Source organism: Catharus ustulatus, chromosome 15 (assembly GCF_009819885.2).
Source record: "Catharus ustulatus isolate bCatUst1 chromosome 15, bCatUst1.pri.v2, whole genome shotgun sequence".
Classification (NCBI taxonomy): Eukaryota; Metazoa; Chordata; class Aves; order Passeriformes; family Turdidae; genus Catharus; species Catharus ustulatus.
In genome coordinates, this window is record NC_046235.1 from 8,088,000 (window position 1) to 8,115,029 (window position 27,030).

At 39.3% G+C, this 27,030-nt stretch overlaps 1 protein-coding gene and 1 long non-coding RNA gene across 3 annotated transcripts; both read right to left on the reverse strand.

The window, feature by feature from the left end:
* Positions 1 to 1,519: 1,519 nt before the first annotated feature.
* On the reverse strand, positions 1,520 to 21,784 carry RAD50 (RAD50 double strand break repair protein). Of its 2 annotated transcripts, none has more exons than XM_033073209.1 (26): positions 21,724 to 21,784; positions 20,709 to 20,878; positions 20,232 to 20,315; positions 19,846 to 19,997; positions 18,864 to 19,049; positions 18,513 to 18,717; positions 17,968 to 18,096; positions 17,584 to 17,749; positions 16,704 to 16,897; positions 15,954 to 16,160; positions 14,938 to 15,120; positions 14,533 to 14,690; positions 13,703 to 13,878; positions 13,366 to 13,603; positions 12,685 to 12,874; positions 10,845 to 10,971; positions 10,435 to 10,628; positions 10,026 to 10,136; positions 9,407 to 9,499; positions 9,209 to 9,322; positions 7,857 to 7,984; positions 6,865 to 7,089; positions 4,327 to 4,412; positions 3,792 to 3,934; positions 2,325 to 2,458; positions 1,520 to 1,999 (listed from the first exon to the last, which is right to left on the reverse strand). In XM_033073209.1, exons 2-26 carry the CDS (start codon positions 20,835 to 20,837, stop codon positions 1,813 to 1,815), a joined length of 3,939 nt encoding a protein of 1,312 aa, XP_032929100.1. In that variant the 5' UTR covers positions 20,838 to 20,878; positions 21,724 to 21,784; the 3' UTR covers positions 1,520 to 1,812. The 2 variants fall into 2 exon arrangements, with proteins under 2 accessions (XP_032929100.1, XP_032929101.1); XM_033073210.2 differs by lacking the exon at positions 21,724 to 21,784 and adding an exon at positions 21,253 to 21,573.
* A 2,130-nt stretch (positions 21,785 to 23,914) lies between these two features.
* Positions 23,915 to 26,811, reverse strand: LOC117003150. The gene is made up of 3 exons (XR_004419474.1): positions 26,454 to 26,811; positions 25,668 to 25,778; positions 23,915 to 23,993 (listed from the first exon to the last, which is right to left on the reverse strand). It is a non-coding gene; the product is annotated as an uncharacterized LOC117003150 (long non-coding RNA).
* Positions 26,812 to 27,030: the final 219 nt, after the last annotated feature.

Genomic DNA, 27,030 nt, shown 5'->3' on the forward strand with positions numbered 1-27,030 from the left:
GTTGATTGTATCTTTCAGAAAATTTCCCTTCAGGAAGTAGTACTAGAGTCAGTGAAGCTTCTCATTTAAAACTGCAGGTTAGTAGCATTTTCCTGTTCCTACTCTCCCCGCCCCGCCGCCTCCCCAGTTGTGTATTCATCGCTTTTTTGGGGAATTGGTAAAAGCATAATTGCTAGGAAGTCCCATTCATTTTCTTATCTTTGAGTGGTTTCCCGATGACTGGGGTTACCCTGACACTGGTAGCTAGCAGTTTCAGAAAATTTAGGTGGAAACGACCCTTAGGTGAAGATCTTGGTTCCTGCCATTACTCTTTAAGGCACCTTCTACCATCCACCCTGTCCAAGGCTGAGGCCTAAAAGCCTTGGCCATTGAAAAGAACCAGAGCTGGGATCTATTGGGATCTGTCCTTTCCTGTGCAGATATCCAGAAGCCTCAGCAGGTGGTGTTAGAAGCATGTGATGTAATGTGAGGGACTCAGCTGCACCATCCTCAGGAGCAAAGGCCCTGGTCCATCGTGCTCAGCCAGACCCAGGTCCTGCCTACACAAGCCAGGTCTGCTTGCACCCCTCCCCTGTCAACTTCTCCTTATCTCTGCAAAAATAAAGGAAGAGAAGGAAGACAATATGCAATATTCTTAGGCTCACTTAAGCATTTGCCAAAGAGAAACGTCCTGACATTACAGAAATTAACTTTCTTTCATGGTGGTTTAAAGATTCTTCCTCTGAAATTGTGCTTTGGTAATAAACTTCTGAGGAGGGTCAGCCCATCACTGCTGATTGCAATGATTTAAAGAATTGCAAAGATTGCAATGATGTAAAGAATTAAAGTTCAGCTCCGCTTGTGGACTCCTACCAAGAATAGTTAGCCCCTGACTTGCTTTACAAAGAAACAGGGATGCAGAAATTCCTTCCCTCGGGGCTTGCATGGCAGCAAGGCATGGTTTGTGCAACCTGAGGACTTGTGATGATAAGGCCCTTTGCATTTTGCAGCAGGCCAGGCCCATGCCTTTCCACTGTCACTCCCACTGAGAAGCAGGCTCACTGGGACTGCCAAGCTGCAGGGCCCTGGCTGTTGTCACAACAAAGAAAAGAGCTTCAGGAAGAACTGAGAAGGGCAGCTGAAGCTCAGCATCCATACTAAATGTCTGAGGCACTTATGTTCCGTTTTCCTATTTGCATACACTGCCATGAAGAATCAGAACATGACATAACGCACTGAGCAGAGAATTCACTCATTCATTTGGTTAGAGATGGGCCTTTGCTTTATTCTCAAGCAAAACTGACTTGGGGAAGATTCTGTCTTTGAACAGCTAGAGTTAGGTTACCTTGTAGAGAAAGAAGTAAAAGCTCTCTTTGAAGCTTGTCAATTCTGGGTAGATGAGGTGAGTAGCAATGAACACACCTTCAACCAAAGCAACACCCATCAGTGCTGACCTTGCCAGAGATGGAGAGCAAGCCGTATTCCAGTGGCAGAGATGCAGCTATTCCTATCTGCAACTGGATCTCCCCCACAGCGCATGTGCAAAGAACATCACAACTTTATTTTCACTTTCAAAGTATAAAATACATCAAAATTTAACTGTGTGGTGTTCATTTAAATTCTTTCAAATTATGGTAATTCCTAAACCCAGGCAGAGAAATAAGTAGAAAGATAAAAGTCTCACAGTTTTAGACTCTGGCTAAATTTGTTACAAATCTTCAACAGAATATATGAAGGGATTACATTTTCAGTCACCTACACTGAGTTCTATCAAGTCAGGCAGTGTATAATATAATAGGTTAGGCTGTCTATAATATGTAATTACTTGGCATTCTAATGAACACAGGAGCCTAGGGAACTGACACTGCATTTCATGATCTCAGAGCACTGGTCAGTGTTCTTCTTAATCCTGTAGAATGTTTCCACATACTCAGAACGGCCCAGAAGTTCAACAAAATCTTCATCGTGAGTAATCACCAGAAGCTGAAAGTTGCGTTGATGTAAGCGGCTCTTTATTATCCTACAAAAAGATATTACCGAGTGTGCATTTACCTAAATCCCATGTTAACATTAGAGAACTTGCAAATACATAGCACAAAAATATTTCATTATTGATAACGAATGACATGAACCATAGAATAATCTAATGCTGATTACCCACTCTTCTTTTACCCACATAAAACTCCCCCTCAAATTATGTAAGAAATACCTTTTTCTTTTCTAAATAGAGAGGGAATCTAAAACTCCTCACAACAAAGACATACCATCTTAAAATATAATTCACTACTGCCAAATGGGTATTGAAAAACACCCACTGCTAAGCACCACAAGGAGACCTCACTTACTCTACCAGAGCATGTGCCAGGGACTCGATGTTTTCTCGGTCAAGGTTGGTTGTAGGTTCGTCCAGGGCCAGAATGCCACAGTTCAGACAGAATGTTTCTGCTAGAGCAAGGCGAATGATGAGAGAAGCAAGCACCTGAGAGAAAGGAAAAACCACAAATCTCATGCTTTAAACTGTTTAAAGACAATCTACACATAACAACCTGTTTTTAATGACACTACAAACTGTGACCGATGTTTACAGAACAATGTGCTGATAGTTCACAAAATGGCCATAACTAATTACTGAAAAACTACATTGAAACTTCTCGGTTCAATTCAAAGATTGACTCTACAAAGAAGTACTCAAAATTCGGAAGACACTGGAAGTAAGGATTCTAATCTGAGGTAAAGATGCTATGACACTGCCATACACATTACCCCTACACTCTACTCAAGCCCACCCAACTGCAGCAGGTGGAAATTTGTCTGGATATTACTAAGTCTGAGTTATTGAATTCCTGACTTTTTTTTTAAATGGAAGACAGTAGGATTTACCACCTTCTATGTTAGTTTTGCATCAACACGCATAATCATATTTATAAGATCTTCTGAGCTACTAAAAACTACAGAACACTGAATGGAAACTGTGCTGCCAAAAATATTTTCCAATTATCATGACTGCTGACATCACATTCATGATCAAAAAGGAATTCTCAGAATTTCAGCTAAGAAACTCGTTCAAGTTTCACTCTCGTTTACATAAGATTCCAATGCAACATCCTAAACTACTCTAGGAGAGGACACACTTAATAGATCAGACAGGTGGAAACTACCCTCAACATGTGTGGGTGTGGTTAACTGTGATGACCACAGGTATTGTCACAGCTGGTGTGTCATCAGGCCTCTCGGCCAGTGTATGTTACTGAAGCTGAATGGGTAACCACAGAGCTGTGAGCTGACAGTACAGGAGGAAATGCAATGCCTAGAAGTATGGCTAGCTGTGATCTTGGTGACATGAACTGAAAGGTTATAGTCAGCAGCAGGTGAAAGCAGCGTAACTTGGAGGAAGAAAAGTCCTATCAACTTAGAAGTAGATGCAGTTGCAAAAAGAAGACCAAGGGCTCAGAAAGAAAAAAAAAAGGGGAGGGAGCAAATCAACAGACCTGAAGCGGAGGTAACCTCAATGGTAACTAGGAAGAGACAAAATGGGAGGACTTGAACATGAGGTCAGAGGGAAGTCAAACCCTTCACTCCTGTAGGGCATCAGCCTAGGTGCCCATCTGAAACAATGGGTTTTGGCAGCCCGAAGCAGGGTTCAGATGTTCATTCACATATCGTGTAACACCCAGACAGAGTGACATGAAGTTGTACACAACAATAAATTAGACTTGGAGCTGCCTGTTCTTTGGTAACTCGACTCCTCTGCAATCATGTGAGTCAGTTTTCAGAATCCCTGTTATTGTGTACTGAAGATGAAGAGCCATTACCTTTTGCCCAGCACTACATCTTCCTCGCATATCCAGTGCTGTATCTCCCTTCACCATTACTACCCTGTAATTGTAATTTCTTCTTTTGTCAGTGGCAGAGACATTCTCATCTACATCAGAGCGAATTTCAATATATTCAATATCTGAAAATGGGAAGGAGACAGTTCATACATTATCAAAAATCTTGAAAAAATCATAGGATTAATGGGAGATGAGAGGTATAATATGTAGTAAAAACAAGAATTCTGTTCAGAACTCCCACTGATAAATCCATCTTGGAAATTAACTTTTCCAAAATGGAAGGAATGAACTCATGCACTGTCCTGTGTCAAAGAAACTTAACCTTTGGGAAACACAGTAAAGTGAAGATTAACTCTATTTATCCTGCAAGTTCCTATATCATGTGCAATAAAAAGATTATAGTGGTGAAGAACAGATACAGTCTTTAGAATGGAACCAGCTATTCCCCATCTTGAGAACACTCATCCAAATGCAGTGGTCAATATCAAAAAATGTAAAAAAAATTATTACATACCTTGTCCTCTGTAAATGCTTCGCCACAGGTCCCGAATTATTTTGTTAATTTCTTCCATTTTTATGCTATGAAATGTCATTATTGCTCTAAAAATCAACAGTAAAAAATGTAAATTGTTAGATACACAACCATGGACTGCTATGGACTGCTAGAGGCTTTATGGCACATAGCAGGCCCCTTTCCATTCCCTTAATACTTTTACTAAAAATACTGACAACACTAGTTTATTTTGGACAGAGACGTACCTAAGGAGCAACAACATGTCATTGCGTAAATAATGCAATGCTCACCAATAGCTCAGTTTTAAGAAATAGGAAAGTAATGACAACTAATATATTTGTGGTCACTCAATGGAGAATGACTTTACCTGACTTTTTACGAGATCATGATTTACATGTGAGGTTTATTTTTAGCCTGACACCAAGAGGATGAATCTGATGTTAAGCTTTCCAGAACAGGAGTGTTAGTCTTTGGCACAGTCTGCCAACAGGGCAAACAACAGTAGGAAAGGAGAACCTGAAGTCTCCTCAGAGCAGAGAATTCCTATCAAGAATATAATTTGTAATTACCTAAACAGACATTATGACAAGAACTACTTTTCAGCACAAGAGTAACACAGGATATAATTAATAATTTTCAATTTAATTTCTCTGGTTAACATAGTAGCATGACTTTAGTTCATTAACAGATGAAATCTTACAAAACACTCAGAAAAAGGACACTGCATTTCTAACTTGGCTTTTTACAGAAAAGCTACTCTGTAATGAAAAAAAATGCTCACTTTATGGCAATGTCTTCTTTCAAAAAATGTGGTGGAAATAAAATATTCTTCTGAAATGGACTTTTACATATGCTTTTTCTACCTTTGCTCTTTCACCTGTTCTGGGAATACTGAGGTATCAACTCTAATAGGTTTTGTTAAGTAAAAATGAAGTGTTTTCAACTATTTACTTAATCCCAAGAATGCATTCCTCATCAATATTTATCATAAAATTTCTAAATAGAGTCAATAAAGATCATCTGATAGCATGGAACACCCAAAATGTTGGTTCTCCCAGCCACAGTTTTGGCCATTAGAGTTAGCATTTTGTCTTGCTGATTATTCAGATGATTACCGCTAAGTGATGCTTATCTATTTTTCTTGAAATTACAAGACTGTTTTCCTGTATAGCCTTAAACAGAAACAACAGATGAGTTGATACCATATCAAAAAATTCTAAAAAGGAAATTCTTGGAGTGCATTTCCATTGCAACTGAAAGGGAAGACATACACCCTCTGAACAATAAATTCTAGATTAGATTACATTCTAATATTATGTTTACTTTATTTAATGTTATTATCAAACCAGCTTAGAATGGGGTTTCTCTAAAATGTCCTTTCAACTTTGAAAGTTGTCATTTATTTTGCTTCTCTTCTTGACCATGTTGCAGTATCCTCAATCACATAATTACTCTTCCATGCTCCTTTTTCCAGTACTAGTAAACCTTTTCAAATAGAAGGCAAAAATTCCATACTTTCTTCAAGACTACAGTGCTCAAAATATTTCTCTTTCTCTCTCTTTTTTAATTCCTAATATTCATCTTCATGCCACAGAGCACCGGTTTTCTATTTCCTGAAATGTATCCACTGACTCCAAAATTCTCTCACACTGTCCATCAAATTGTTCACTGCTATTCCATCATTATAACCAATCCCAAACAGGGTTTTCAGGAAGCCACGTTTTATTTTGTATATGGTTACCAATTTTGAGATGCTCTTTTTGCCCAGTCAGTCCAAGCCTAGCAAACAAGCTTCCAGAGGAAACAGAAACAAGAACAAATTTGCTACACTTTCCATCAAATGCCAGACATGTTTTTTATGATCTTATTTTGTTTAATATAAGTGCAACACCACCCACACTGGAAAAGGGCAAAAAACCCCGCCTGCATTGTAATATTCTTTAAAACACATTTACCTGAGAAAATGCCATGGGAAACAAATCAGCCTGGCATATCTTATGTATGTTGAGATATGATCAGAATATGCTAAAATACATTGCTATAAAAATGAAAGTAGAAGGGTTCAGGTAAAAAATGAAGGATTTAAACATCGATTTCACCTTTCCTTATCTCTCTCCTATTGCTGTACTGAAAATATAAGTCCTAACATGTACAACCAAAATTCCAAATAAGTCTTTCAGAGAATTGAAATTCAAATATCAGACTTATCTATGACTATATTAAATTCCAATCACTACTATCAATGCATTTAATATGTGTACATTATAGACATTAATTTACAAATTTCCTACATCATACCAGTCCTGTGCAGTTTCCAGTATAGTTTCATTAATTTACTTAGCAAGTCTTACCTTTTTATATTTTCTTAATATTTAAATGCCAGAATTTATAAAGAGAAATTATATATCTCAAGAAATTGTATCCATTTACTCTAAGTTACCCTGATAGCCTGAAATTTAAAGCTGCTTTTGCATCAAGGTTATCAGTACTAATAAAGATGAAAACATTTAAGACTTGTCCTCACTTGGCAATACTTACTTATCAAGAGCTTTGTAATAAAGGTCCAGATCTTTGTTCACCAGCTCTGTTGTTCTCATGACAATCATCATGTCCCTGTATTTTTCTTCTGCATCTTTGAATTGTGGCTCTCTGAGCTCTTTTCTAAAGCGAACAATCTCCTCCTCAAACCCACGCTGGCGGCCAAGTGCAATGTGATGGTTCCTTTTCAGAGATTCTATTTTCTCCTCCAAATGTTTTTGTTCACTGTGAAAGCATAATTGATACTTGATAATTGAAAGTATTTTGTATTTAGTGTTTCAATTTTTTAATCAGGGTTCTAATTTTGAGTTTATGTTAGACAACAGCTCATTGTATCATATCTATAAAGTCTGCAACAGTTAAAATTATAGTACTAATGCCACTGAAATTGACACTATTGAAATAAAAATAGTTTTAAATTTATTAAGAACATATTCTTATCACTGTTCTGAGTAGAGAAGCAAGCTGTCAAGTTCAAATGCTAAAGTGCTCTATGTAGAAACAAAAAAGAAAAATTATAGGTGGATACTTAGCAAAGTAAGATTAATTACTGGGTAAACTCTAGGATGTTAAATAAATATTTCACATGCAAGAACCACAAAGGAGTAATTACTTTTCAGAAGTGTTTATTATCTAAGTAATTATTTATAAACTACTGAAGTAAATTTGGGAGTTAAGTGAGCAGACTGAAAATAAAAACTAAATACTCTCAGAAGCATGAATTATTTAAATGTGGATTTCTCAGTAAACATCATGAAAATTATTAGATTGGAACAGGTATCTCTATTTTTAGCCAGAAGCACTGTATAATTTCACCGAGTCATTTACACTGTCATCATATGGATACGAAACAAACATGGGTGTGAAGGATGAAGTGGTCTCCATGAATGGGTCAAAAAGAGGATCAGGACACACTAAAACACAGTGACTACAACATCAGATGTTCAATGAATTCTTGTGCAAAGCACACATTCTGTTTAGAATGTGCTTACGCTTTCATCTGGGGGACTTTCATTTCTCCCATCTCCTTCATAAGTTGTTTTATATTGTCTTCAACTTCCTTCAGCTCGTCCTTCCGCTTCCTCAAAGTGAGATTATCCTCCAGCCACCTTTCCTGTATCTAGTTCGAGAGAAAGCAAGAAATTGTGTAAGTATGTTGGTTACCAATTACAATGAATCAGTTCTACACAACTCTGAAACATGCTGCAACCATAAAAAAATTGACAACAAAAATTATCACAGTGAGAACTTACCTTGTCCTAGAAATAGAGTATAATGGAAATCAGCAGTATTATTTCATCTTTCAAACTGGAATAACACTTAGCAGTGTTTACTGTCACAAGTGAACACAACAGTGCTGAGAATATTAATCCATGTTTCAACCAGGACAAGTAGTTTTAACCAAGGATGAGATTTAACCAAGTCCCCTATCTCAGTTCTACAACAGTAGAGAGTAACTGAAGGGGTAGAATGGGGAAAGATGTATTTCCTACAAGAAATGTAAACTGTATTTGAAACATACACGCAAGAATTTAAAGTACAGTAATTTCACGAGTATAAGGTGCACCAGATTATAAGGCGCACTTCCGGGTGCCGGCAAATTTCCGAACTTTGTCCATATATAAGGCGCACCAGTGTATAATGTGCACTTTTTTTTGCAGCAAGGATCCACGTGCAACAAAGTAACGAATTAGCAACAGAATTGTGCGATCGCGGCGTGGGCTCAGCCCCGCTCAGGGTTGCCATGGGGAGTGGCAGGGCCAGCCCTGCTCAGGGCTGCAGCGGGGAGCGGCACTGGCCCTGCTCCCCGCAGCCGCTGGGGGCGGCCCCAGCCCCACTCGGGGCCAGGTGGGCTTGGCTCGGCTCAGGGCTGCTGTGGGCACGCACTTCTGGGTTGGCAAATTTCTGAACTTTGTCCATATATAAGGCACTCCGGGGTGTAAGGCGCACTTCTGGGTTCGGACCAAAATTTTAGTCAAAAGGGTGTGCCTTATATGCGTGAAATTACTGTACATGGTAAGTCTAGAGCAGCAAGCAGCTTTTGGTATCTGCAGTTTGTACTTTACTCAAAAATGGAGGTATCCTCCACATAAAGATACTCATGAGAATGCTGACTACTATCCCACCAGGCTTAACTCTTAGAAATACCACAAGATGATAGTTAGAGATAAATTATTTTTAAATTTGCACATACAAATCTCAAGACTATTTTCAGCCTAATGCATGTATAGCAGCTATCCTGACTAACAACTGATCAAATAAACCAAGAGGAAGCAAATTTCACACCACTGCAGACATACCAGACAAATCAAAACTAGTGATTAACTTAAAATAATATACCCACCTTTTGAGTGTCAATATCTTGTCGGGTCATTTCCATTTCTTTACTTATCTTTTCCTTCTGTTTCTCACAGGCAGCCAAATGAGAATTTACTTCATCAAGTTCAGACTCCTTTTGCTAAAAAATATTAAGAAAATGGTATGATTTAAAAACAAAAGTACTTTTGATGCTAACTTTTTACTGACTGTATTTTTAGATTACCTTTTTATAGTCTCCTTTGCCTTGTTGAATATAGTTTTCAATTTCTTTCACGTACTTGTTTATATCTTTAACTTTCTCATTTATGCTATTCATCTGCAGAGAAAAGATTTCAAATGAAATATGGTCATACATCCAAGAACAGATATGCTCTGTATCAAAGATACTGGATAACACTACCACCAAAGTACAATTCCTTATTGTAACTCCCTTTAGTTTTCTAATAAAGTCTTCAGCTTCTAAAATCCCAGTACCTCCTGCAAGCATGAAAATATTTCCCAAAATGAATGAGTTCCACTTAACCTGGGAAGAATCAGTGTGTCTCTTGGCAGGGACATCCCTGCTGTTCCTCTTGGGTCTATTAGGAAGGGCTTTTGAATGCCATCAGCCACTAAATATTGCCAAATATCTCAAGAAGTCTTTTTTCAAGACTGCCAAATATTAATTACAATTGAGTTTATGCCCTGACTGACATGCTCCTTTCCTTCCTTAAAAGTTCTATCAATCTAATCTATTGCAGTCAATAATGTTTCCTAAAAGCAAACTCAGTATCACAGCTTTCATCCATGCCTGAAAAACAACATCTAATCCTATCTTATAGCAATGCTGAGAGCAAACAAACCTTGTCTTGTGTTTCTTTATTACTTGCAGTCCTTTTACTCACTAGTTCCTCCTTCTCCTGCTGCAATTTGTCTAACCTTGCATCCAAAGGAAGTACCTGTTCTTTTGCTTCCTGAAAAGCAGTTGGAAAAAGTAGTTTTTATTTTCACATTCTGATAAAGATCAGCAATTTTTCAATTAATAAAAAAGTAATGTGGTTACTTATTTATTTTTTCTGTGTTTTAAAACAAGAAAACGTGAAAATACATATTTTAGAAGTTCTGGAAATTCCCAAAGATACACAATAGCAATGCATTTAAAAATCCATCCCATTGTCGAGGACTAGAGAAAATATTAAGTATGACAACATTATTATTTTTTATTTCAAGGCCAGCAAAGCTAAGGGTTAGACAATTAAGAGTATTTCTCACCTTGATCTCTCTGCATAAGGACTGAACTTCAGTGGTTAACTCCACAGTCTGCTCCTCCAGCTGCCGCCGCCGCTGCATGCTGCTGACAATCTGCAGCTTCTCTGCTTTGAGTTCATTAATTGCACTCTTCAGCTGCTGAATCTGGCTTTGCTGGTCTTGCTTGAGTTTTTGATTTAACTCAATTTTACCAGTTACTGAAGACGAAAACAGTCAATCTGTTATTAAAAACATTATTGTAATCCCTATGAAAATTCATCTCTAAATTAAGCTGGTATGACTCCAAAAACCAGTAACAATGAACTAGGAGAATACAGCTATTTGAGAACATAAATAAACCAAAATTTTAATGGTAAGCATTTTGGAACATTACTTTTAGTATAAAAAATGACATAACAGGTTTTAAGACCTACCTGTATCCCACAAATGTTTTTTCTCTTGTTTTTCTTGGCTTACTTGAAGCACAGTTCTACTTAAATCGACGCCTAGCAGCTTAGCCTCCTGCTGAGCAATTTTTCGTTCAACATCCCTAACATCAGTCTGAAAGTATGAGGAAAAGTACCATTACTACTGTATTAGTGTTTAACAATGTATTTTTTCACCTCTGGAATGTAAGAATAGGCTCAGGGCTTGAGGCATGTAAGAGCTTCAAATTTACCTTCTCTTTTAGAGAAATGTAACATCATTAGCAGTAGGGTTATGTCAGCTGCTACGAACTGGAATTCCTAACTGCGGATGGAATCAGTCAATAAGGATGCACAGGCATTTAACATCCCCAGCCCACGTCAGGACAGTTCCATGTGCAATCTGGTCCTGCAACACTGGAATTGTTGGAGCAGCAAGAGCTGCTGACATCTCTACCTTGTGAAATGCTCTCAGTCTCAGCCTGGTCCCAGGTTCCCTCATTGCTCCTCTGAAGGTTCTCAGTCAAGCAAAGATTTTGTGTTGGCAATAAAGGCATGAAGACTGCCAAAAACTCTCTCCTATGCCAGATTAATAAAAAGTGCAAGATTTCTCTTGCCCTTTACCATATATTCAGATGGCACAGAATCAGGAAACACATGTGAGATGCTGAGAATACAGAGACCTATAGTGACTCTGAGGACTGAAAACACTTTGGTGTACAGTAAATTCACGAATACAAGCTGCACTGAGTATAAGCCGCATCTCTGGGTGTTGGCAAACATTTCGGATTTTGTCCATAAATAAGCCGCACCCGAATATAAGCCGCTCTGTCGTTCGCAGCGAGGACCTGCGTGCAATTAGTAACAGAACCACGGGAGGGCGGGGTTTACTGGCTGAGCTAAGGCTGTGCAGGCTCGGCCCGCTAGGGGCTGCTGACAAGGCCAGGTGGCCCAGCCCGGTGCTGCCGCTCGGGGCCGGCCGCCGCTGCCACTGGGCTCGGTCACCCCGGGTCGGCGCTGCCCCGCGATGGCAGGCAGGGACGGAGCTTCCCCCGCTCCTACGGCAGCGTCAGCGGGCAGGGACGGAGCTCTCCCGTGCCCGTGGCGCTGGCGGCGGGCGGGGACGGAGTTTCCCCGCTCCTGCCGCGGTGGCGGCAGGCGGGGACAGAGCACCCCGCCTCCTCCCCAAGCCATGGCAATGGCTGCGCGGGGCTCCCGTCGGCTCCCCGAGCCGCGGCAATGGCAGCGCGGGCTTCCCCCCGCCCTCCCCGAGCCGCAGCAATGGCGGCGCGGGGTCCCCCCGTCTCTCCCCTGGGCTGCGGCAGAGGAGGGAAGAAGAGAGCTCTCCCGCCTCTCTCCCCGCCCCCTGTGCTGCCTGCAGGGAGCCAAGGCAACAGAGTAACACTGTAACAATCGCGGAATGCCGGCTTTTACTGGCAGGTGCTTGGCTCAGCGCCCGGGTTGGCACGTCTGGGGTTGTAAATGTCAGAAAATTTTTCACATATTAGTTGCCCCCGAGTATTAGCCGCACTTCCGGGTTTCCACCAAAATTTTTGTCAAATTGCTGCGGCTTGTAATTCATGAAATTACTGTACTTGTGGTTGTGCTCAGTTCTGGATTACACCCCTTTTTTCAGTTCATATAGCACAGAATTGAATCAGAAATCAAGGTATTCTGAGGTGCTCAAAAAAAACCTTTCGTAAATTGAAGTTTTATTAGTACAAGTTCACCTACATTATACTGCCTTTGGAAGTACTGTAAAATAAGGAACTCAAATTTCAGTCATATTACTGAATAACTACATATTTAAATGCAAGTGAATATCTAAAAAAAAGTTACCAAAGCATACCTGATACCTTTCCATCAGACTTATATCCTGCAAATGTGCTTTGGCACCTTCTTCCTCAGACAGAGCTGTCTGGAGGAGTGATTCCTGTTCTTCGATCTCACCCTTCAGTCCTGTTAAATCTCGGTTTGCATTCTGGATCTTATTCTTCAGGTCTGGAATTTCCTTATCTTGGAGTTCAACTACAGTTCGCCTTAAATAAAATATAAATCCCTAAAATTTCCTTGGTCAGAAACAGCAGCATAAATTGAAGACACTCAAGATCATAAAATCTGTGATATGATTTAGTAGTGAAGGATTAAATTTAACTAAAATAGTATCTCCTTAACCATGCTCACATTTAACTAAGCTTATGTTACATCCCAGCTGACGTAATACATCCCTCATTGTAGGTGAGATTATACAAACAAGTAAACAAAATCTCTTTTGGTTTTTAACTTCATTAGAGCAAGTGCTCAGGAGAAGGTACAAAGCACTAAACAAGAGTGCCCTCTTGTGAACAAACACTCTACCCTCATGTATTCTCAAATTTTCTGAAAGTACTGATCCCAACAATTACATTTTGAAATTAATTAACCAGTCCTAGAATAAAGCCTCCTTGGTGTCTGCATAGTTTTTTATAATCAAAACCCAAGCATTTGAAATAATACAGCCTATAACAATATGGTTTCCTTAGTACTTTACCGCAGTGGTTTAAGACTCATCATTTCATCACGTTTTTTCTCTTTTCTTTTAAGTTCAGACTCTGTTGACTTCAGTTTGTCTGGGGCAAGGCGCAGTTTAGATTGCAGATCACTAATGACATCTTGCAGTTCAGCCTCTGTCTCAAAAACTCTTTGGCAAACTGGACAACAAGACTGGTTCTCCTCTGTCAGTTGTGTAATGAACTGTGAATAAACTGCAGTGGCTCCAGCAAGCACAGCTGGATGAAAAACAAACAGAAGACTTACATTGAATAAACAGTGCATAATCAGCTAAATTATTATTTCAGGGGAAAAGGTAAAGCTATACATTAATTTACCTCGCTGTTTGGAACTTTTTTCAATTTCATCTTGAAGTTTGCTTAGGTCGCTGTCAAAATCCTGACTTCCACAAACATCAAAAAGTTTTGCTTCATGACAGGACAACTGAGCTTCTTTTTTTTTTAGCTCATTACTGGCGTAAGTTTTATCATATTCCACTGATGCCAGCTGCTTGCTGAAATATTAATGCAGAAACTCTTTTATTACCCAAAGACTTAGACTGCTTAAGCAAAACCAAAAATCATGGAAAGGTCATCTGAAATTGGAATTACAGAACTATTCAATAGTTCTTCATTGATTTTTCAGGCAATCTATAGCATGAACTTTTTATTCATCCAAGTACAGAGTGTTTCATTTTAAATCTCTTTTGTTTTCTAGATGATAACTGATGAGAAACTTCCTACTCTAACTGTTTTATATAAACAAATGAAATCAGGAACAGGTAAACACACATGAATTTGTAATATAGTCACTAACTACTCTGTGACTTTTAAGAAAATGAGATGACCAGCAATTTCCAGCCCCAGGTACATTCATTCAACTAGAATTAGTACAAACAACTAAGGATGTTCCAGATCACTGTTTTCCTATCTGCTTATAGTGCTACCTTTGACATACGACAAATGTTGTGATTTCATTAACTAGCACAAACTGTATCAGATCTATATAACAGGAACTCTGTAGGATGTTTTCTCTGATTTTGCAGATACCCAAATAAACACTAATGAATTAAAGTAAAAAGTATTTTTAACATATTAAACTTTCCAACACTTAAATTCATAATTACATTAAAACTTGTGGAGAAATAATCAATTAAATTAATACCTACTTAAGATTAGCAAGAGTATCCCTTGTCTGATTAATCTTTTTATTTTTACCATGAAGCCAGTCTTCAAGTTGTTTTTTATTGGGAAAGTATCCCAGCAGTGATGTTAGCTCCTCAGAATGTCTTGACTTTACTTTTCTAATCTGATCTTCTTTCTCTGCCTGGGGAAATGAAGCATTTTAAATGAAATTTTCCTATCTTCAGATTTGTAACTATCAATGCATTTATTAATAGCTAATAGCTATTTATTAATAGCATTTATTAATAGTTAATTTAGTAACAGCTTCTGTGAAGTCAGATGGAACCTCTATATCTGATTGTTGATAAACACCTGAAAAATACACAAATGTTGGAGGGACTGTATCGATTTCATATCCCTTTCTAATGAGATATTGATAAAAAAATTACTTTGTCTTTTTTCAGCATCTCCATTTGGGTAATTGTTGTGGTGTGCAGATTCAACTGCTCCATCTCTTGATCCAACCTCCTAAGAGCTTTGTCCAGGTTTATTTTCTCATTTTGCAGAGTCTGTACTTCCTGTTCCAGTGTTTCTATATTGCTGCTCCTCTCAGCCTTCTCCAGTTCATGTTCCTATACAAAATTTAGAAGCCCAGAAGACACAAATAGTTACAAAAATCGATAAAGGAAACAGAAGAAAGCTCTTCAGCTGCCTGGCAGGAACATCAGAAGCTGTTACAGGAATGACACAAGATTTGTAAAGAATACATGAAAAACGACAAAGGCTGTGACGTCAGTGTGCGGCAAGGAAAGCCCCAAGTAGATACTGGATGCAGTCCTGGCATGTAGTACTGCTCCAACTTGCTCATGCTTTTACCAGAAGCTCACTCATACTTTCTGCATATTAGTATCTACTGTATATTAAATTTGGAATTATCCTAGTGAGTAGGCTAGAAAAAGCAGTGTCCAGCAGAATTCACACTCTCCTAACAAACATAAAATATTTATCTACAAAGGCATAATCAGCTGTTCAGCTGGAACATAAAATGCATGTAACTTTACTTCATCAGATAAAACACTTATAACCAAATAGTCCATCTCACAGGCAAGCTATCTCCAAAAATGTAGGTAGTATAGAACTTCCAATTCAAAGTTTCTGGCCAAATAATTTGAGAGTAACCAATCTCCTAATTGCCAGCTGCGCTATTACCCTGTTTAGAACTCACCAAGCAGAAATAGCACATTCTATGTGCGGACTGAACAAAAACAAGGTAATGGACAGACCCTGCCCTAGAGGGTGCACTATCTGAACAGACAAAGCATATAGAATATTAAAAGGGCAGAAACACATCTGAAAGAGTAAATATCAAGTGGGGGGGTTATGAGTTTTGGTTTATTTTTTAATGATAAAGGCACAAGTTTTTACTTCAAGCTTCTATAATTTCTTCAATTACACACTAACTTACCATCTTGCCAATCTCCTCATCCAACTCACTAATCCTGTCTGAAAACCCCTCCAACTGCTGCAATTCACATTTTACATTCTTCAGCTCTGCTTGTTTCTTTTTCTGAATGTCTGATTTCAGGTCAATGGTACTTTCTAATCCAGTTTTCTTGTCTCTTATTTCATCTACCTGTTTTTGTTTCATTGCTTCTTTCTGTGCAAATTCTCTCTGAAAGAAGATCAGCAATAATACAGTCATTATTTTTTCACAGGAAAATATTTTAAAATACTTATTCGCACTAGCGTGCCAATATTCACCACAGTAAAACACCAAAATACTGAAAAAAAGAACTTGTTCAAAATTATCTGCTGAAATGTTTTTAATAGGAAAACGCAGATGTATCATACCAGTAGTGTTCTGTGACAGCTACTCTACTTTGAACATGACTTCAACAAAAAGTTGTTTATTTTTAAACCAGCTGCCCCCTGTAACTCTTCCTCAGGTTTTTGAGCTTATCAGTGATCCACCTGCATGAGGACTGCTAGAAGAAGCTCTCTGATGAACTGCCTGTTCAACAGCCTTGATGACCATCCTAATTTCAATACTAATTTTCATGGAAAAATGAAGACGACATATAAGCAAGAATTCTAGAAAAGCCAGCTTCAGATCCCCCCCACCAATACTTTCTCCCAGCACCATAAAGACCCATATGGACCAATAAAACACCAATGGCCCATACAAATTACACTACTCAAATAATAAAATTCTTACCATCATACGATTTGCTGCTTCTGTATCTCTCTCCTGTCTGTCCTTCACCAACCTGCAAAAACTCGCAACATGCCTTTCAGTTAAAGGTGCTTGCTCAAACCCATCTAATTCCAGTTGAGCTGCCAGAGACTGAATTAAGGAATCCCTGGTCACAATGTGCTCTTGGTGACGATCTGCCTGCAGTTGAAGACGACCTCCACAAAAAGAAAAAGTGACATTAATGTTCAAAAACTGAGGCAGAAGACACACTTAGGATTCAAACACAGCTGAAAGCCTTTGAAGCCTACAAGTATTTTTGAACAACACAAAAAGCTACAGAATTAAAACAAGTTGTAGGTGGGGACTGCTATTTCAGATAACTAAATTTCTACTAATTAAATAAATCAATTAATTCAAAAGCAAGCCCCTAAAATCACTAAAATATTATTCTCATTAAAAACCTAAGCCTGAACATACTTAATGTAAGCATATATTCTGTGACTCAAATACTACAGCTTTGCTGAAATTCCCATAATCCATCAATGAAAGGACACAAAATTGAAAGAACATTACCTTAAAGCCCTCTGACTTGTCCAAAGCCCCCATGTGAGGCATAGAGAATGCTGGGCATTCAGGTTTCATGCTTTTTCTCTCTTATACGAGTTTACTGCATGTTATAATTATAGCTCAGAAAAAAAGGCACATTAGAAACTCCTGGAGAAAAAAATACCAAAACTTGTCTACCAACAAAATTCTCACACCCCACTGTGCAGCTTAACTTGAACTAATACATATTTTTAGGAGTTTTGTCCAGTTCAGATCAGTTCAATTTTAAGTAGTTCCATTTCAGACCTTAATTACATTAGAAAACATACAAGACTATAAATGAAGGCTAAAATACCTCGTTCAATAAGCAGCTCTGATTTCTCACTGTTAAATCTCTGGCACTCTTTAGTGACTCTATCTAAATCACGTTTACAGTCCAACAATCTCTTCTCCTTCTCCTTCACTATTCTCTGGTGGTTCTGGTATCTATCCCTTAGTTGTTCATCTGTTCCTTGAAAAACCTGTACACCACATACAAATTTATAAATCAATTACTGATGTTTTAAAAATGTATAGTTATTACCACAAAGGAATTAAAGGAATAAGAGTTTAACACCTAACATGCAGAATGTCTATAATAAGAAATACAGGGGGAAAATCTGCAACAAGCAAAACTGGAAAACTGTTTTTATTAGACTGATAAAGTAAAATAATCTAAGTTTTTTGTCATAAAGCCAACCTTTTCCATTTTCTGTTGCAAATCTTGATTATCTTTTTCCATCTGCCGCTTCCTGCTCTCAAGGGCCTTCACATCATTGTCCAACCTCATTACTTTTGTGAGATTCTGTTCAACTACTGTCAGAGAGTTCTGGAAAAGAATGTGGTAAGTAAAATATCTTATCAGTTCATGAACCCCATAATCAATTATTTTAAGTGCAAAACCTCCAGTTTTATTAAAATGTTTTAAAAACAGGGAACATTAAGTTTTAGTTTGGTTTTAGTTTTAGTTATAGCTTAAAATGGTTCTAGATAACAGCTAAATTTGAGAGAGACTTTAAATTGATAAAAATCCAATGTTGCTATAAGAATTCTGTTCTTAACCCTTCAATGACTGTTTACGGATTAGAGCAGCACCTGCCAGGTGAGTTGAGGCATGCTTGATTCTGATGAACAGGCACACAAGGATTACACACAAAAGTTCAAGATTTTAACCAAGACATTAATCCAGCTTTCACTTCTTTTTTGTTTTGTATTAAAGTATAACATAATCCTAATAGAAATTACCTTTAGAGGCTCAAGCTGGTTCTCAATTGACATTACATTCTCTTTAGAAGCAGCCAGTTGAGTTTCTCTGTTGCTTAGATGATCCTGGATTTCCTGTGCTTTCTCTTTATTCTGCTTTAGATATTTCAGCTCCGTCTGACACTCTTTTACTTTCAAGCTTTGTTTCAGTCGTACCTGACGCAGAGCTTCGAGTGCCTTGATATACCTTTAAAAAAAGCAAAATTTCAGTTGCTTTGGCAATACAACAATACTGATGTATGAAATAGTGTCTTAGATATTTTTATTAATATTTATAATTATGATAAGACATTTTTTATTTAGTTTTTACTTAATTACAGTAAAGGGAAAAACCTTGTTGCTGAAAAGATCTCATCAAATTTTTGTTTCAGGGCCTTCCCTTCACTTAATGGCCAGTTGGATTCTTCTTGGTGACAGAAAATGACATTGTTAAGGACAGATTTGGAAACACCAAGGGCGCTGATCATCTCCCGATCTATTTCAGCACACTTGGAACTCAGACTGACCTTCTCACCATGCCTGTGGAGATAAAGAAAATCCCCAAAGAAGCTATTGGCAAGTTCTTCAAAAAGTGAATTGTATTTTAACAGTATAACCTCATTTTAACACTCAGAAATTTAACAAGCAACAATAATTAAGCATATATTTACCATGCTTAACCAAGGTATTTAACACTGTCAATTTTTGAAGTCAGACTGTTTCACATAGTAGAACTCTGAGGAACCACCAGAGGGGGCAGGAGAGCTCTTGAGTTAAAGAATATACTTAAACAGTGGAGATGAGAGTTAAACATGGGCCAAAAACGATCTGAAACTGAAAATGGTACTAAAGGAAGCAAAACTTACATATTCTACACAACTATACTATCAAACTGTATCCTACAATCATGGAATCATGGAATGATTTGGGTTGGAAATGCGCGTACTGCCCATCTCATCATTCCCTCTGCCATGAGCAGGGATGCTATTCACAGAACCAGGTTGCTCCAAGCCCCATCCACCCTGGGCCTTGAGCACTTCCACAAATGGGGCAGCCACAGCTTCTCTGGGCAACCTGTGCCAGTGCCTCACCACCCTTATCACTAAAAACATTTTCAAATCAATGCAAATATTTCTTAACACCATGACTATCAGATGTGAGATTTTTCAATCACCTAACAGATAAAGTAATGAAACTACACATCTTTATAATCTAAAAGCACTAGCAGCTATGTCAAGGAACACATTACGTAATTTTTTCTAATTTGATGCACAAAAATATATCAAAACCAAACCTATCTTCATGCCAAAGTAAGAAGACATACTTGACAACTTACTTTGTTCTAGTAATGACAGATTCCAGTGTTTTAAATTCCGGAGTCTTGCCTTTCTGGGTACAGACCATGGAGCGCTGGACAGCTACGAGCTCCCCATTGACATCCCGAAACTGTAACCGAATCTGAGCTCTAACATCAGTTTCATTGGCAACCTTTGGTAAAAAAAAACCAAACCAAACAGAATGAGAGAAATTCTTCTCAAGGTCCAAAGGAATATGTGCCTCTCCAGTTGTGGGGTATGCTCTAATCACCCCCAACTCTGCTTTTCCTCACTTCAGCTCAAGGCTGGCTATGACTTGAGCATCCCTGCTTTATTCACAACCAGAGTGCAGTGGAGTATTTTACTTAGGAGTAAACACACATGACATCTAGCCACTATCATTTACCTTTGGATCATGAACAAATGTTTTTCCTTTGGTGCCAGGAGGAAAATCACCAGTGGATATATATTTAAGACATTCAATGATAGTCTAAGAAAACAGAAATAAGAATATAGTTATAAAGACAAATTTAGAGTAATCAAGATGGACTACAAGCAAATCCACAGTAACAGCCCAAACATTTACAAATTAGTTAGATATGTAAAGAGAGAGAAATAACATTTTAATTTTTGAGTACCAGGAAAATATGATAGTTTGCAAAAACAATTTTAATCAGGATCAATTTCCTATGAAAAAATATCAACCAGTGCTCTGCAAATTCCAGGCATGAAAGCAGATTTCTAATAACACTAAAAAACACAGTATTTATAGCAAACAGCATGACTTTTGCCGTATTAGTAATACCTTTCTGTATAAATTATTATTCACATGTAAAGGCCTTCCAGACCTATTTACAGCTCAAATACAAAGAGTGAGCCTTACCGTTTTTCCTGCACCATTTGGTCCCACCAAAATAGTTAATGGATTAAAGAAAGTGATAATTTGTTTGTCTTTATCTTCTACCCCAAAACTCCTCACTCCGAGGATACTCATTTTTTCAATGCTCGACATTTCTGCAGAACAACTTTTGTTCTTAAGTCACAGCTATAATCCTGTAAAACAGAGTTTTGTGAAAATCCAGTAGGCAGAAATCATAATAGATTACTGGAACACCTATACAAGGACAACGTATGATGAATATATTTAAAAATGTAGCTAAGGTTCTTCAGTTACTGTTCAAGGTACAAAAATGAAAGCAAAACCTTATTTGTTTCAAACTGAGAAATTCATCAACTCCAAGCTAAGTGCCATACTATGTATCATTAAATCAAATACAGCGCCGCCAAATAACGCTTTATTCCACTTCACAAACACTATGCACATGCCTTCAGAATGTCCCAAACACAAGAGAAGCCCCAATATTTTTTCCCACTGTTGTACAGCAACACCTAACACCGTGCAAGCTTTGCCAATGCCTGTTTCTCACCGGCATATCCAGCATCACCGTGTCCTAATTCCTGCTGTGAAGAGGAAGACTCGAGCCTTCCTATGCCATGGGGCGGGCACAGAGCACTGGGCTGTGCACGGGTGGAAAATGCCCTGGGCACTGGAGGAGTCCAGGGGAGGCAACCTGGGCTCCAAGACCCGTCACCGACCCACTGGGAACTGCGCGGTGTGTGTGTGTGTGGCTGCGTATGTTCCACGGGACCGAAGGCTCGGGGCCGACCCTCCCGCGGCTCCTCGGGGGAGCTCGGCCCGCGAAAGGGCATTTCCTGTGAGGGCAGAAGCGGCAGCGGGGCTTTCCCGCCCGGATCTCTGCGCGGCGCCGGCCGTTTCCCGGGGAGACGCCCCGGGCCAGCCCTTCCCCTACCCGACACCCGAGCGCAGCCGAGCTGAGTCCACCACAAGACCACGCCGCCGGCCCAGCTGTCCCCTTCTCCCCCATCCCTGCGGTCACCTCCAGCCGCCGCCACCACGGCCGTCCCGCGCCCCGGCAGCCCCCGCAGCCCCGGCAGGCCCCGCGCCCCGCAGCCCCGCCCGGCCATGGCGGCCCCGCCTGCCGCACCCGCACCGCCCCCTGGGCCGCCGGGGCTGTGGGCCGGCCGAGCGCTGCCCGGGTACCTGTGGCGCGTCTGGGCTAGGGGTCCTCTGAGGGCTCAGAAGGGAGGGATGGAGTTTTGAGGGGGTATCGTGGTTTAAACCCATCTGGAAATCACAGAATCACAGAATCACAGAATAAGCTGAGTTGGAAGGGACCCACAAGGGCCATCGAGTCCAACTCCCGGCCCTGCGCGGAACCGTTCCCAAGGCACACCAGCTGCCCGAGAGCCTTGTCGAAACGCCTCTTCAGCACTGTCAAGCTTGATGCTGTGACCACATCCCTAGGGAAGCCTGTTCACTGTCCAACCACCCTCTGGGTGAAGAACGTTTTCCTGAGAGCCAACCTAAACCTCCCTGACACAGCTTCATGCAGTTCCCTCAAGTCATATAATTGGTCACCACAGAAAAGAGATCGGTATCTTCCGCTGTATCCCGCTGCAAGATCTCCCCATAGTCTCGTCCAGGCTGAACAGACCAAGTACCCTCAGCTGCTCCTCATACGGCTTCTTCTCCAGACCCTTCCCCATCCTCACTGAGCTCTCTTGAACACTCTCTAATAGATTTAATGTCCGTCTCATATTGTGGAGATGAGGCACCACACAGTCACTGACTCCTCCCCTCCAACCTCGGTGGAATGGGGAGAAGAATAAACTAAAACTTTTAGGTTGAGATAAGAGCATTTTAATAATAGAAAAAAAAGTAAAATACAACAATAATGGTAAATAACAATAATGAAAATAAATAGGGGAATAAACCCCAAATAACTGATGCCCAATAAAATTGCTCACCACCTGCTGACTAATGCCAGACCCTTACCAGGTAACTCCTCCAGTTCATCTAACTGGGCATAACATTCCATGGTGTGGAATGTCCCTTTGGCCATTTTGGGTCACCTGTCCTGGCTGTGTTCCTTCACTGTTTCTTTTCTGTACCTCCTCATTGGCAGACCACGAGACACCAAAAAAAATCCTTGACTTAGGATACAAGAACTTAGAAAAAATTAAAATATCAGTATACTATCAATATTGTTCTCAATCTGAATCTAAAACACAACACCATACCAAATATTGAGAAGAAATTAACTCCACCTCAGCTGAAACCAAGACAGGCAGTTTTAGGGACTGCAGGAAAATTCCAGATGATTGGGGTAGGAAAGGGGATCGCTCCCTTTGGCTAGTCAAGTTCTTTTCTCTCTAGGGCCAACAGAGTTCCTTGCCCCCTTGTACCAGTCTTCCTCCACATCTTCTTCCTCTTTGCTTCCTATCCTCTATTCATCCTCCAGTTAGAAAAAGATCCAAGCCAGAGGACTGCCCCTTCCTCCTGCTTTTCTGGACCTTTGTTATCCTACTCTTGAGGACCAGGAGTCCCTCCAGAACTAAGCATAGAGTCAAGTGCACGTGCCATGCACACCCTTGCCTTGACCCAGCAGCCCCTGGCCAGCTGGGAGCCATCTCAGGTTCACTGTACAAGCCAACAGCATTGTGAATCTAATTTAGCTCCACTTTCAGCCAACTCCAAAATTTATTAATAACTTGCCAGCATATTTTAGTGTTTACTGTATTTTCTCCATGAAGGGAAAAAACACAAGTAGTTCTTGTGTCAGATCAAGTTCATGGTGAGGTAACAGAGGCAAACTTTGGAAAACAGTACTTTGTGTTCAATCTCAGCATCATCTGTAATTAAAATGAGTAACAGAGATGACAGCTCAAGTAAGTCTGGACCTTATCAGAAGCTGGTAGCCAGCAGGTGGTTTTGTGGCCAACAATTCAGGCTTTCAGTACAGTTTTACTCTGGTGATAATTCTACCTTTTATGAGTGCACAAATGTTCACAAAACATGCTATGGCCACTTCAGATTTTGAGACAAGAAGAAATTAGTGCCCATATTGGCTGAACAACCTGTAAAAATATTGCCAAAGTTGACACCCTTCTTTGAGAAGCCAGTACAACTTCTCTGGGGAGATTATACTCCAGTTGTGTGTCACCTCCTGCCCTGCAGCTGCTTCAGTATGATTCAATTGTTCAGCAGCACAATGCTTTCTCTTATGGCAACACCTTTCCACATTGCTTTTTAGATGACACATGGATCATATCCTGATTCTGTAGCCAGTCTCACCTCTGGAATGTTCTGTGAAAGTTGATGATTAGGAGACAGTTTTTGGCACTGTTTCTGGTAAGAGTTTTCTCTTTCACATGCACTATTTTCCCACCAGTATGAAATCTCTACATATTCTCTACATAGTGTGTGTGTTTATTCTGCTGTGGGATGGTTTTTAGTGGGAATTATTTTTTCATTTGTGATTGTTCTGCTTTGACCAGCGCTGTTATGAGCTTTTCAGAGTCTATAAATCTGTGAATATGAGTGTGAACATGAAAGGCTGAGGAGCAGAAGGGACAACCTCTTTCCTGGCACATTTATTATCATGTCATCCCTTCTAGAAATCTGTCAATCTGTTTGGAACTTAGGTAGAAGAACAAAAGTGGTCACACACTTTTATCTTTCCAGTCTAAACTACTATAAGAGCAGCCAAATGCTGATTTCTGCAGAGGAATGGAAGTATATCTTGTATTATTTCTATATGCTCTTCTAAAGCCCAACATTTTCATCTTGTGAAAAGATGAAACCTTTTGTGTTTCTTTGGCTGTGGCCTGACAACAGAATGTTTCCTAAGTTTAGAGTTAAAAGCTTTATCAGGAGCTTTTTTAGTTAGGATCAAAAGATCTTTTCAAGGTAGTTTTTAAATTCGTAGTTAGGTTTTTCTTGTGGAATTTTAGGACAAAAACTTAAAAACAGTATTTAAAAACTTAGTTAAGCAGTATTTTAAACAAAACTTAAACAGATCTGCTCATGAAATTATGTACTGAGAAACTGATAATTCAATGTGCACAAGGTCTTTTTCTGGGCCTCTCAAGTAGGTAGCTATGGAAAACCAGATGACTCTTCTCACATCGTTGAATGATTTGTCCAATTTTTGCTGGAAAATTGTAACCTTTTAATGAGTGAGTGTTACCCTCTCATAAGCCCTTGCCAGTCATCTGAAAGTAGGTTTCAGCCATTTTTAAGCACTTTGATTTTTTTCAGTAGAGAGAGTTTTTCCACTTACGTTAAGGAACAAGGTTTTTACCTGGTGCCAGGACAGCTAATTCCAGCCAATAATACCTGCCATGCTTTCACTGCTGGGCTGTCAATTAAATCCATGCCTTTTTGAGCCATGTGTTCTATGCTGAATTTCCCCAAACAGTGAAGGTGAGGGAGGAAGTGTAAAGAATCAAAATTGGATAAGTAGCATTAGGGTCTATGTATGTATAAGAAGTTACTGGTACTTTTTAATTAACCTCGAACTGCAGTTCATCTTAGAAAATCCCACTGAACAAAGGATGGCACATTACTGAGTGGGATGTAAAAACTTACATAGCTTTTCAGATCTCCATCTCTCTGATTATGTGATGCAAAAGTAAGACTAGAACTACATAAAGATCTGTGTTACAGAAGGAATGCTCCTATCTCCTGTGATGAGTTTTTGATATCATGTAAAAAAATGACATCTCTTATCCACAAAGGTATTTTCCCCTTACTTGATGTCAGAAGGAAGGAAACCCCCAACCGGTCCCCAGAGGGCCATCCCACAGTGCCCATGATAACTCACACTATGGTCTTGTGTCTTTTCCTATATGAGAAAACTTTCCCTTTCATCTAATATTCAAGGTATATATAGGCAGTGTATGGTGCATAAATCAAACACAACTTTCCTTGAACCCAAAATGCTGTTGCTCTCTATCTTTTTGGTGAGTTGCTGCTTACCTGGTTCAATGGGAAGTGCAGTTGAAGAATTTCAAGCAAACTTCAAGGCTCTAGTGGCTCTATCAAACAAAGAGGTGAGTCGTTATCTCTTTTTCTTCATTTCCTACAGTTCTTTTGATGGAAATAAAAAATGAAGTCTGGGTTACTTTCTGCTCTAGTTTGTATGTCCTGTGTTTTGTTTGTTAAAGTTGAGATGCCTAAGGCACTGTGTATCAAGCTTTCCTGAAGCTGGTGCTGTAATTGTTTCCCCAAAGGAAGTTCAGAAATAGAAAACCTGATGAAGATGATATGTAGTTTGAGATGTTTAACAATGTGGTAGTCACTTAGAGGAGAAATATCTTCTAACAGTATATTCTTTTTAAAAATTTTAGATCTTTATTCCAGTACCCAAGGGGAAATTTCAGGTAAGACTTTCAAGCTTCTTTATCCTGCTGTTGTTAATTATTTGAAAAATGATGATGCTTTGTTAGACTTATACTTTAGACTTTAGAGTGAGACTACAAAAAAAGACCAAATCTCACTAAAAGGGAATATGCTAATTTTTGATGGGCAGTTCTGTAAAATTCAGTGAAGCTATGGAAATAAAAAAACAATTCTCTGACTATGGTCTCTGAGACTGGTTTTATTCCTGCTCAGGGCAATTTCAGGAGTTCTTGCAGAGAGATTACTTCTGAGGCTGTTTTCAACATTACTGCCTGAGGTGCAGACCCTGAACATCACCTCCTGTCAATTAGAACCAAAGATGGGTGAACAGGGTTAGTGCTTGAAACACTAAAATATTCTTACCTCTTGGCAAACAAACAAGTTCAGTGTTAAAAGCACCATAAAGTTTGTGTCTGAAGGAAGCAATTTGTTGGCACAAGAAGTTATTGCCCACAAACGTGTTGATCAGTGGTTTCAGTTTGTGGTCTGGAGATTTCTCAAGTTCTGTGAACTGAAAAAAGTTTAATGAAAAAAAATTAAGAACAGTTATCTTGTTGTTTTAGAAGAAAAAATGTTTAGAGTTTGCAGCTTTAAAGAAGGCTAAGATATAGACAGATGGGTACAGTGCTTCTGTCCTATGTGGGGGGAGATATAGCTGGGAGAGGGAGTTGGCAGATTTAACATCCTCGGACTACTCAGTGTGATTTTGATAAAACTGCAACCCCAGTGGATTTTAGTCTGTCTTTACAATTCTTTTTTCTATTTTCCTTTATAACAATTTTAAAATGTGTTTCCTTTCTCTCCCACTTTAGATATTTTATGAAACCCCAGAAAACATAGGAAAGAAATATCTCTTTCTATATTTACACATAATTTCTGCTGTGCATGCAAATAATTATTTAATTTACTGAAAGATAAAAATTAACTGATTTGGCAGAAT

Bases quoted from the DNA above. Each gene is read 5' to 3' on its own strand.
- RAD50 (XM_033073209.1), bottom strand. From the start codon at position 20,837: ATGTCGAGCATTGAAAAAATGAGTATCCTCGGAGTGAGGAGTTTTGGG. The intron at 15,121-15,953 runs GTAAGTTAGTGT...AATTTTGTATAG, and splicing joins ATGAGGAGATTGGCAAGATG to GAACATGAACTGGAGAAGGC. The intron at 14,691-14,937 runs GTAATTTTTTTA...TCATTTCCCCAG, and splicing joins AGATGCTGAAAAAAGACAAA to GCAGAGAAAGAAGATCAGAT.